The sequence below is a fragment of the Aquarana catesbeiana genome, linkage group LG02 (genome assembly GCF_042186555.1).
Source record: "Aquarana catesbeiana isolate 2022-GZ linkage group LG02, ASM4218655v1, whole genome shotgun sequence".
Taxonomy (NCBI): Eukaryota; Metazoa; Chordata; class Amphibia; order Anura; family Ranidae; genus Aquarana; species Aquarana catesbeiana.
Window position 1 is genome coordinate 714,745,537 of NC_133325.1, and position 13,393 is coordinate 714,758,929.

At 37.0% G+C, this 13,393-nt stretch overlaps 1 protein-coding gene across 4 annotated transcripts in view; it reads right to left on the minus strand.

Annotated features, from left to right (window-relative positions):
• The window catches only part of EPHA3 (EPH receptor A3), a 573,384-nt gene extending 562,891 nt beyond the window's left edge, over positions 1-10,493 (minus strand). For all 4 annotated transcript variants that reach the window (XM_073617000.1, XM_073617002.1, XM_073616999.1 and 1 more), the window contains exon 1: positions 10,287-10,493. In XM_073617000.1, the coding sequence (XP_073473101.1) occupies positions 10,287-10,374 (88 nt within the window). In that variant the 5' untranslated portion in view covers positions 10,375-10,493. The remainder of the gene's footprint in view (positions 1-10,286) is intronic.
• Positions 10,494-13,393: the final 2,900 nt, after the last annotated feature.

Consider the following 13,393-nt stretch of genomic DNA (forward strand, 5'->3'; position numbering starts at 1 on the left):
ATGTTTGTAAAATAATCTACTGTATATACCAGCTGTAAGTCAACAAATTGAATATAGGACAACATTTTTAAATGCCAGGAAAAGATTGATCTGTAAACATATTTTCAAGGAAAGATCCATTCAAAACTGTTATTTCAGTTTTGGGTGGGCCTGGGGAGTATAATTATCCATCAGCTTTTTATGCCAAAGACTCCAATGGTGAGATTTTCCAGTAGTGTTTCCTCCAACCCTCCCAGGAGATGTGTCATCTCTTGTGTATTCTATAGGGCCCATTCAGACCTTGGTTTCCTGGTGCACTGGGTTAACCAACATGTGTTTACATGACTTTTATACACCATAAGCACTGTGTTAAAGCAGCCCATTAAAATTAAAGGGCTGGCAAAGCAATAAAATGTCCATAAAACATATATGCACCAGTTTTTGCAATGCAGTGCACTTTAATGCATGATAGTGCATTATGGTGAGCTGCAACGTATGTGTGTTGGAGCTGTGTTGCCTTAATGTGTTGAGATGCCAATCAAAATGAATGGCACTGCAACGTGCTAACACACCGCAGTGGTAAAGTGTGTTTTGACCCTCAATTTAGAAGAGCGCACAGAAGTTGGGTGGAGATGGAAATTTTTGTAAGGATTATTCTATAAAGTAGTAAACCACTTTTGATCCAGTTATAAATTAATAATTTAATTTAAAAAATAAAAATAAAAGCATGGGAATAACTGTAATCTGTCTTTATTTTAGCCTCCTGTAATCTCCTGCACAGCAGCAATTAGGCTATCCTATCAAAGCACTGCTTCTCCTTTATTATACAATAACCAGCTGGGATGAGTCCTAGACTGTCTAAGCTGGAATCGCTCGACTGTAGTGTAATGCCCCGTACACACGATCAGAATTTCTGTCTGGAAAAACCTTGGATGGTTTTTCCGACGGAATTCAGTTTAAGCTTGCCTTACATACACACCGTCACATAAAAGTTCTCTGAACTTTCGACCGTCAAGAACGTGGTGATGTACAACACTACGATGAGCCGAGAAAATTAAGTTCAATGCTTCCGAGCATGCGTCGAATTGTTTCTGAGCATGCGTAGGAATTTTGCGCGTCTTAATTGCTACAGACGATCGGAATTTCAGATAGGAACTTTTTCCATCAGAAAAATAGAGAACCTGCTCTCAATCTTTTGCTGGTGGAAATTCCACCAGCAAAAGTCTGATGGTGCATACACACGGTCGGAATTTCCAACCAAAAGCTCACATCCGACTTTTGCTAGCGGAATTTCTGATCGTGTGTATGGGGCATTAGCTGCAGAAAAATCTTTGTGCAGGACCTGGCTGTGGTGTCTGGCAGTGCTAACTGAACACAATTAATTATATAGTATATTTAGCCATTTGGTGTTATCTAACCTGTCTGATCACTCAATCTCATGAGAAGTGTCAGCTGACAGCGTCTGCATAGGCATATCCATTACTGGATTTGGATGAAAATATCATGTTTATGAGTACTTTAGCAGTGATACATTTAGTAAATACCAACTTATAGTTTTAGGAAATAGAAAAAACTGTTATACTTGATGATTTGGGTGGCTTATTTTAGACTGTGTGGTGGTTACAACTTTTATTTAAGTCTATGCTGTCTTTTAAGCATGCTTGTCACTTATCTCCTGTAGACCATCGCTAAATATAGGTTATAAAATACAGCATCTTACTGAAAAAGGCATTGAATGGCATTTGCCTGAAACTGATCTCTAGTACAGGACAGCAAATATTTCTGACAACCCAACAGGATTAAAAACCAATCATTTCATTGGCCTAAATAAAATACCAATAGACAGACGTCTTTATCGTGTCATTTATACAAAAAGAGTAATTGTATGTTGTACATTACCATTTTCAAATGTGATTTAAGAAGCAGTAAAATGTATATGCTTCCACTCAACCATTCATGAATTGTTCTTTATTCCCTCTCAATTAAGAATGTCCTCAATGTTATAAATGGACTATGTCTATTTTTTATGTTAATAATTGTATTATTATTATACAGAATTTATATAGCTCCTACAGTTTGCGCAGCAGTTTAAAAAATACAGGGAGACAGTAGAGTTACAATACAATTGAATACAAGAGGATCAGAAGGGCTCTGCTCTTGGGAGCTTACAATCTAACTGTAAGGGATGAGTTAATGAAGAAAGTCATCCTGAGAAGTGTTTATTCATGTCAGAGTTCAAGTCCTTAATCTTTAGTATGGATTTGTTTTGTGGCCTGAACATACAAATTACTATCTATGACTCCCCCTACTTTCTGTCTATAGAATCGACTAAACCGACATTTACATTTGTACGTCTCCAGACTAGTCCCCCTCCCTAATACAAAGAATCAGACAGATTTTAAGCAACCGATGGTGTACCTCATACCTAGTGTTCTGTGTACTCGAAATTAAGTGTTCTGTCTCTCCATGCAACCCTCTGTCTGGAGGAGTGTAAAATCCCAGAGCACACTAAGCAAATCCAGCTGATTGCATCAATAAAAGGTGACAGGATTTATTTAATGTACTCTTTGTACAATAATTATTCTCTTTTCTATAACATTTGGAAGTGATAAGAACTAACAGACTTCCAAAACTAAAATGAGAACGTAAGGGAATGCCATTAATAGTATATTTCTTGAGTTTTCTTTTTTTCAGTATCATTTATAATCCAAAGTTTATATATTTTTTGCCCTTGAATAATTATATCTTGGAACAGCCTTATGGTTTCTTTGCCAAGCAAAAGTATTGCTTAACAACAGCTACTTCCTTTGTCACTTCATGGATAGCCAAGCAGCTATATGGTTTTATGGTGCCTATACATGAGTGTTTTGGATCCTTTGAATTAAGAGATGCAAAATTCTATGTTCTTCTCTCCTGCGTGTATACCTACCAGACTATACATATTGTATAAACTCTCCATAGAGGGATATGCCACACTTTGGCTTACCTCCTCATATGTAGCATCAATAGGAGTTGATCAATGCTCTTCCAATCTAAGTAAGTGCCACACTTGGCTGGACTCTTAATTATATTTGATTACTACACAAATTTGGTAGTCACATCCTCCTTGTTTTTAACAGACCTGGCACACTGTCAAATAAAATGTATAAAAAATTAATTCATTGTTATATTTAAGTGTAAAGAGCCCAACCCTTCCATTTCAGGTTGCTATGGATTTGAGACAGGCAAAACTGATAAGGAAGCCCAGACTTGCTGGGCAGCCGATCACAATGAGATGTCAGCCATTGTGCTCCCCCATTCGCCAATGATGTCTGTATAAATGAAGCTCCTCTTTAAAGCTGGGTTCACAATGATGCAAATTGGATGTGCAAGATAGGAGAGTGTGACCGGCTCTCAATGGAGGCGGTTCACACACCTCTGTGGCGGACGCGGAGCGCATTGCAGAAGAGTCCTGTGCGTCTTTGGCTCTGTTTCAGGTCTGAAATCAGGCAAAAATTCAGACCTGATTCGCACCTGAAACAGAGAACAGGGATGCACTGGACCCCTTGCTGTGAGCCGTGGCCGCAACTAGTGTGAACCCGGCCTAAAAGAAGTAAGGAAAAATAAAAACAAGAATGGTTTTTATATAGTCTGGTAAATATGATAGCCCCAGAATATAATTTACACAGGGAATGTAAATCAAGTATACACCAGACAGTAGTACTAGCAACAACCAGTTTCTACATGATGTACGTAATATAAAATTCACATTTTTACCAAATCAATTGAACAAATAAGCAATAGGTTTACTGCTCATTTTATCTCAATCAAGGCTTAGGGACCAACTCAAATAAATAATATACTTACTGAGCAACAACAACAAAAAAACTATATTTTGCTTATCCTGCAATTGACTTAGCTCAATGTCTAAGCCTAATCTACCCAGTGGCATAAATATCCCTAGAGGGAGAGTATAAAAATATTTAAAAAAAACATAAAAAGCTAGTAAAATGTAAAAATCACATACAAATACTTTCAGAAACTCTTTAGAATAGTATCTATCTTGTGCTCTCATACACTACGTATCTATCATACACGTTGTAGTTTCACTTTCAATCAAAGTTTAAGTACTTAACTTTCTTTTATATCAAAGTGTACTAGACGGAGGCCCTGCAATTATGGAAGCAATGTGGGGTTCACTTACCACAGGGAATTTTAGCTTAGTGAATGAGGTGAAACTCTGGTGAGTTCCATCATCCAATCATTTGCTATAAAAAATAGTGTTTGTCTATTTCCCTTGCACATGATTGGGTACTCTTTGCTAAGTAAATTTTTACAACATTCACTGAGCTAAGAGAAAATCCTCTTTGAAAGTGAAAATTCACATCTAAGTGAAAATCCTCTTTGAAAGTGAAAATTCACATTACAACGTGAACATGCTCTGCACCCTTAGTAAATCAACCCACATATCACTACTCTGTGTTGATAGTTTTAGCCCAGAAGACAACAACGTTCATCTTACAAATCTATTGCTATAGGAATTTCCATTATTGTAGAAATCAAACAGTTTGCAAAAGTAAAATTAAAGTAAAAACATATAGTTAAAAACTATTAATGACAATTAGTAATTCTTTTTGCAAAATGAGTCGATGTGATTTTTTTGTTTTCTGGGCTGAAAATGAAAATATTATTCAAACAATCAGAGCTGTCAGTAAAGCTTAAGTAAATTCACTAATAATCCTGTTAATGACCTGGGTCAAAAGTTAACTGTTAAAGACTATAAACCAAGGGAATTTAGTTTTGTGCCCTAAAGCACTCTATATGAAGCAGCTACACCAAGATGTATGTATATTTAGTGGCGTTTACAGGGATCCTATGAGAACGACATCTGTGTGTAGAAAATTACCTTCTGGGCTTTTGTCCGAATGAATTTCTCACATAACTGCTCCGATGTTTAACTTTTGCTTCAGATCAGTTAGAAACAGCCTATGAAGCCTGCCTGTGTATGTCAGTTCAGTGGCTAAGTGGTTAATATCATAGCTTGACATCTGTAGGTTCAATTCCCAGCAGGGACATTATGTTCACGGAGTTGGTGTGTTCTCCCTATGTATGCATGGCTTTGTTTTGGGTGCTCTTACTTCTTAGGTTCATCAGCTTCTACTCAAGCTGACCTAAGTGTAAGCAGACATTGTACTAAAGGTTCCTGTAGCAGCAGGGACTGGGAGTTGTCTATATACTCTTTTGCATAATAATTTTGAAGGGGCAATATAAAAAACATAAAGTAAAGTAGAGTAGATCATAATTTAATATTAGCTTTATATACATATTATGGTCCCTTACCTCTTCTTCTAACTCTTAAACCTGTAGGTGGTCATCTTATACAGAAATGTACACATTTTTCAGCTTGCCTTTGCGATATATTTTGTTATCCATACATAGGCAAGCATCTGCTATAGGTTCATCATCTTCCCTACACGCTGAACTAAGTGTAAGTAGACATTATGCTACAAGCTCCTTTAGGCAGCAGGGGCTGTGAGTACAGTGTATACACTTTTAGGTAATTGAGTTTCTGTAAAGTCGTTTAGAACAGATCATAATTAATATTGATATTAAATATATTATTGTATCCTGACCATTTCTAACACCTTTATAGCTTGATTTTGCAAAATATTCTGCTATGCTGATGTAGGTATTGTATGTATCTGTTATAGTACACTTGTGTTTTACTTCTAGTTTATAGCTTTGATTTGACATAGGGTGTTTATGCAACTATATAAATCAATAGCATTTTTTCACAATTCATTTTTTTGTACTTCTTTGGTTTCAAACGGGATTCATTTTTATGAACTTAATTAATAAGGCGGTGTAAACATCGATGACAATAACCCATAGAAACCAGTTTTCACTTTCCCAAAAGCAGACTTGTAACAGATGAATGCTGATTGGTTGTTCTGGGTTAGCGCAGTTTGCACTTCACTTACCCATTGAATAAGCATGAATGCACAAACAACTTAACGAGCAATGGCTGAAAAGGCGCCCATAGTTAATATTACACTCTTCTATGCTTGACGCTGATTCACGTAGAATATAGACTATTTCTAATCTCCCAGCTCATAGAGCTATGCTGTTTTGCGATTTAGTGGCAGTGCAAAAGCATTCAGCATTAATCAACCCCATAAACATGAAGGGGATATGAACATAATAACTCATTCATAAAATTGTTCAGCAACTGTTCTTTGTGTTGTACTACCTCTTTTAGATTAATCTTAACATTAATCACACAATTGCCCCCAAATCTCCTACAATGGCACAAATTAACAAACATCTTAGAGCTTAAAATCACCCAAGCCTCATGGTTTTTAATGCTTCAGCTGCAGAGGTTTGGCTGCCATATGCTTCTTAGAGAAGAACAAAGAGTTAAGAGAAGTAGGTCTGCAGCAGCTAAAGCCCCAACTAACACTCAAAGAGTTAAGCTGCCCTGAGGATACAGAATATAGAAAGGTAAAAACATCAATAGGGCTATAATTTTCACCTGACTGAAGTGTAAATTCAGATTTTTTTTTTTGGTCTTTAAAATCGTGTTTAAAGTCTGTTAACCCTATTGATCAAGGTGTACAAGGGGCAATGAAGATGTGCAAAGCACGTAAACCTGATCAGCCAATCAGATCTTGGATTACTGTGATCAGATCAGTTATAAGTTAATGTTTAATTGGTTGCTGTGGGTTACTGCACATTATATATCATCAGTGCTCTCGGTACTGCCCTATTGAATATGTCTTTTTACAAAACTTTCACTATGCGCATCATCAGCAAAAAAAGGTCTGATGACTAATATGTATCATCATTAATATGAGCCTAGAGACAGGACTAATATAAACTGCCCCACCAGCTAAACTACACCTAAACAACAACAAAAAATCTAATAAGAATCAGATTTATTACACTAAGCAGCCAGAGGAAAATGAATAACAAGGCTGTTTAATACCTAATTAAGTGGTCATTCAGGAAACAGTCCTCGAGAATAGGAGGGGTGTCATGTATTTTTTAAGCCTGGAAACTAGCACTGAGGTCCATCTGTTCTGACAGCAATTGCAATTTATTGGGAGCATGCTTTGCCCGCAGTCATCTTAGAGTGTTGCTTTCAATTCTCCTGTAGTTACCAATTCAGTGTAAATGGAACAGGCATGATTAAATTCTGCCTACTTTGTTCAGCTGTGAAAGATAGGACTGATGTGTGGAGGGCAGAGATGGGAAATTCATGGTTTGGGCAAGCCTTGGTGATTAATGAGTGAGAATTATTTTTAGAATGGTGAGTAAAACAGTAAAAAAAAAAGAAAAAAACACACACATATCACATATATAAATATATTTTTATAAAAATAATAATAATAATTATAAATATAATATTTATAAAACACACAAACTGCGCATATATATTTAAAAGGGACTCTTAATAAGTGTGTTATAAGTACTATACAAGCTCCTGGCTCTCCTTGTGGCAATATATGATGCATTGGCAACATATGTAATATCTGACATGTCAATACGGTAATCAGAATTCATCAAAAATTTACCCTTTAATGTATATTTATTGTAAAGCGATACGCAGACCCAAGAACACATAAACACACCTTATAATACACAGTAACAAGGGTTCACTCTGTAATCCCATAATGCACTATAATAGTTGTTTATAAACTCACAGGGAATACGGAGCTTTATATAATCACACAGCACCATATTTATATGATGGTAGAACAAACAGGAGAGATGATTTATTGCGGTAAATTATGACTTTAACTCTGCCACTGCTGGAGGGCCTTGCCATACATTCTTTGTACCAGGCAAAGCAACACAAACCAAAACATTTATCACGTTTTACTCTAATTTTTTGGCATATTGCTGCACACAGTGGGAATCCTCTCCAAACCTGCAAACTTCCATTAACATTCCAGAAAATAGAAAAAAAAAAAAAAGAAAAGATCCCATTTCTAAGAACCATGCAGCTAAGCAAGTTGAAAGGTGAACAGTCTGTTTAGGATTTCCTGTAGAATAATTTCTCCGCCGACCATTCGTCAGGACCATATATGAAAAACGTAAAGCATGGAGCTAATAAAATCAAACATTGGACATTCTGACTTATTTTGACTTTAGTTTTTTTATCACTGGTTAGCAGGGCTGCATATAGTGTCACAGAAGAGTACAATTCACAAAGGAATAATGGCTTAACTTAATTACAAAGGATTTACTCCTGCCACAGTATTTGCCTCATAAATTCCCTTGCTTTCAGATAAAAGCTCACACATGGAGAGCTGTCAGTGCTATTTGTTTTCTACTCGCGTGTTGGTTTCATATTTTTGAAGCAATTGGCTTTCCAGAGGCGTCTTACAGTGCCGGCCAAATTGCTTTTAAAGTTGTTAGCGTAGTTTACACAGGTGAATGACTGCAGCAGAGTGTGCTGGTGTTTATGAGTGTATAAGTACGATACTCAATGGAACAGAGGATAGGCAACACCGGACCTCAGTATAGGATGCTAGCTCAACTTCAGCATTAAGTAAAAAATCAGTTTGTCTATCTATCTATCTATCTATCTATCTATCTATCTATCTATCTATCTATCTATCTATCCATCTATCTATCTATCCATCTAGTATCTATCTATCTATCTATCTATCTATCTATCTATCTATCTATCTATCTATCTATCTATCTATCAATCTATTATCTATCTATAGTACCATTATTACTTTTTATTTATATAGCACCAAAATAATATGCAACACTGCATTCAAAATATAAAAATAACACACAGTAACAAACAATGAAACAAAAGTTAAAAGGGCCTTCTTTAAGAGTTCCACTTGTCTGTCTGTCCTTTATATATATCTAAAAAACCGGAGGTTTGTGGGATACATAAAGTTAATTTGAATGGCCATCGGACAAAAAAGTTACAGTTTGGCATACACATTTATATATAGCAATAGTTGATTCTTGTACACTTTAGTTTAATAAAGTCCTGGGTACACACTGTAAGGGATACCCAACAAGTAAACATGAAGCTCAGGGCACGCACAAGTATTCGAAAGAGCATAAATAATTCAAGGTGCCTTGATAAAAGTGAACAAAAATGTTGGTAAATAAAGCCTTGGATTATTTATGCTCAACAACTTGTGAGTGCCATTGTACATCTATCTATCTATCTATCTATCTATCTATCTATCTATCTATCTATCTATCCACATAGATCTCCAATTCACTCTCGCTTTATATATTATATATATATATATATATATATATAATCAGTATTTATCCTGGTAATGCTACACACGCTCACATGGCCATATATCAAATACCTTGAATCATATAGTAACACACTCACATGGCCATTTATTAAATGCTTCAAATTATATATATATATATATATATATATATATATATATATATATATATATATATATATATATATATATATATATATATATATATATATATATATATATATATATATATCAGATATCACCAAGTTACTACTCCTACATTATAATCAATAATCAATAATAGCAGTGTAGATGCATTATAGCTGCAACCTAATTCCTTACTCAGACTTTCTTATAACAGTTTTAAAAAAGATTGCTCTGAAGCCATGACGCATAAGCCAAGGACTTCCTTTCTGTGAATTGATACGTTCACAAACTTTGATGACACAAGTATTTGTGTAGCTGCGTGAACTCTATGATGCTCAATTCTGCATTGGTAATAGCACAGATGACAAACCCAAGACAACAGTAAGAAAGAAACAAAGTGACAGGACCGCCTGCAGTGAACTAGTTGAAATTCTCTATCAATAGCATAGCTATTGAAATCCCTCGCAGGAAAAAAAAAAGGCCAATATCCAACTTCATAGATCTTTTTTGCTTTGCTTTTAAATTCTGAACAAATGGTATAACAGATATCAAAGATTGCAGGGATTTAACTACTGAGGGGCTGAAGTGTTTAGTACCCCAAGATGGAGTGCCTTTATGGACCGTCGTGGGGTTCTATGGGTCTTGATTAAAGAAACAATAAACCTATATAAAATATCAGCATGCCTGATTCTGTTGCAGACTCCGGTGCGGCTGGTTTTAATTATTTGGGAGATGATGGTTGAGCAAAAATGGAGCAATGATTTTTAAAGAAAATAAAGTACATCCCAGTTGATGAGGGACACTCAGCAATCATAGATATAGGTGGGTGATGAGACCTGACAGATGCTGGACATCCTGGAGGAGAGAAGCAGAAAGTGGCTCAGAGTATCAGCACCCTGGAAAATGCTACAGAATGTCTCTTACCTTCGTTAGAAGGATGAGGGATCACTTCTGAGCAGCTGAGGAGGATACAGGACAGGAGGCAGAGCACACAGCACAAGTGACAATCCATTCTTTGAGAATACAGGGTACTGAAAGGCGCATATCTCCAGCAAGCGTGCCACTGATTTGACTGCAGCTCTGATCGCTGGACAAGTTACCATGCTCGCCTTGCAAGCTGATGTCAAGTTTGACACTGGAGATAAGGAGGAGTCTGCCTGCTAAGCCTGCTGCTCCAGCCTTCATCTTCCCTGGGTCCTAGACACAGCCTGTTCCATGGTGCCAGCTTGTAAAAACTATTGCCAGGGTGATGAAAAGAAGTGAGATTACTTCACCTGTTCACTGGAATGAGGAAATTAAATTAACTTTTTATGACTGTGCTGAATTGTAATGGCACAGACCCATTTCTACAATGCAGCAACAGCTACAACAATACTGGGGACTTTCTCATAAGTCAGCTGTAACATTTATGAACACAAAGAAACTTTACGGCAGCGTATGTGCAATATAAATTATGGGTCCGATTTACTAAGGTCGTAAGCGTGCTTGCCAGGCTGTTGACCTCAGGCGAGGCAGCCCAGCCTTACCTTGGTTTACTAAAAGCGCAAGCAATAATTGCAGGTGCGTAAATTGCGCACGCACCACAAATTACGGCTATAGGACTTGTGCGCAAATTCTCTAGAGTGAAACTCAGATTCTGATCATTGTAAAGCCTATTTCAAGGGGTAGAAGGGAACTGAATTAAATGATATTTACAGTGTTTGAATGTAATTTTAATCTGGGATAATTTCACCTAATTATTTTAAATTATTGAATTACTTACGAATGTGTTTTTAAAATAAGCTAGAGCAAAAATAAACAGCAGCGTCCAGCATTTATTTATAATTAACCTGTGTTATTATTCTACATTTAAAATAAATAACTTTATTCCTTTTTTTCAGTACTTTGTATGTTTAAAATATAAAATACATGAATTAATTTACATATTGGACATATAGGAAAGTTGATATGTCACGTAAAGATATTTGGCTTAAAAGGCATTTAAAGACTGCAGTTATTGACTCCTGAAATTGCTACTTGCCGGTGTCATGGGAGTCCTCTAGCTTCCGTACTTTGGGCCACTGATCTAGAGCAAGTATGCAAAGCAAGAGTTTTGCCTTCAATTGCTATGTACTCCTTCTTAGTCAGTGACTCTGAAGGTATTGAAGTCAGAGGATCAACATGACAGGAAACTGGAGCCTTTCCAAAAGGAGGTCTGGGATGGCAGTGTATGTATTTCTCTTTTATAAGTTACCTTCAGGAATAAAGGTGAAAGGTGGGGCAGAATGTCCTCATCCCAACACCTATGGGATCATGGAAGACAAATAATAAATTAAATTAAAGTTTAATTAAAAAAAAAAACTTACCTTATTGGCAGTTGATTGACAGTTAACCAATTAAAGACTGGCTATCACGAGCAAGTATCTATATAAAGAAAAGAGATGCGTCACTAGCAGGCAGAAGGAGAGAAGAAGACAGAAGATAACTTGTCCCCCCCCCTTTGTCGTGGCCCTAGTTATGTGGTTTTGTCCCTTTCTTTGAAAGGGGATGTTCATTTGAAATTTGTTAACTGGTGTGTTGAAGGATGTTGTTTTATTGAGTTATATAATAGCTCGAGTTTATATATAGCAGAGCTATATATTTAGTAATATATATATATATAATATATTTTAAGTTGTACTTAATATATTGAAGTCAAGTAAATATTGATGTAAAAGATGTTGATAATAATTTTAAATATATTATACCTATAATAAAGGGCCATGGCCTATTACACCACAGGGGCTGCAGTAATATGTTTCATTAGTATGAATGTTCTGTCTATGATCCCATATACTCCAGAGCAGCATACTCAAGGAGGCACTGGGAACATTTAGATTTGCAAGTGTAGTCAGATGAATGAAAGCTTCAAACAAGCTCAATAGCACTGGCAAGGCAGCTCCCACACAGCAGGGCTTTGACCGATGGGCACCCAACAGTGACTTAAAGTGGTTGTTAACCCGCTTTCAGTGATATATACTATCCGTTCTGTATGCTAATACAGTACAGTGCCCCCTGTCTCTGTGTTTCATTAAAAAAATACCTCCTTCACCTATCTCACAGCGGCTCCTGGCGCTCATGTAACCAGCTGTGTCTCCTCTCTGCCCGTCTTGCAGAAGCAGCAGGTGGGGCCGAGGTTTCCCCGCTGACATCAGCGGGAAGCGAGAGGAGAGGAGAGAGGAGACACGGCTGGTCACTTGATCGCCGGGATACGGTAAAGGAGGTATTATTTTAATGAAACACAGAGACAGCGGGGCACTCTATTAGCATACAGAACGGATAGTATACAGATATATTTTTTATTACTGCAGCAGGAGGGGGATGGGGCGGCACTGTCACTAAGTGACATGTAGAGAGGGGAGGGGGGAGGAGGGGGGACAGAGGAGACTGACTCCGAAGAGCAGGCTGCGGATGACGGAAGCACGCAAATGGACCATGATGTCAGGGGCCCAGCAGCCATGATTATCGTGGTCTACAGAGGGGGGGATAGCCAGGCAGGATCAGCTAGGTATTACAGGTGTTACAGGGTGCCAAATTACACAGCACAAGCACTGTGCTGTGTAACATTCTTTAAAGGAACAGGATCGGTGGTTTTTTGGGGGGGTTAACAAACACTTTAAACCATAGAAATACAGAAAGGAGCACCAGACCAAATCGGATCAGAGTTCAAGATCATTTTGATTGTTGATAGCAAAGTCATATAAAAATATCCAATGCATTTCAAAAGTGGTGTTGCCCCTAAAATGCATTTACTGCTTTTATATGAATTTTTTTATCAACAATTAAAATGATATTGGACTCTATTATCTGACCTTTAAGAATATAGCTGCGAAGTCTAATAATACTTCTTAGTTACAAAAACAGGATAATCAGAGTAGGTTTCTGAAGATGTGCAAAGCTGGCATTGGTGCATGGTCAAGAATTGGGGGTTGGGGTGTCCCCCCTACCATAAACAAGATACCCACAGTCATACGATATCTGGACTAATGATGTAATCTACACACTGGGGGTTA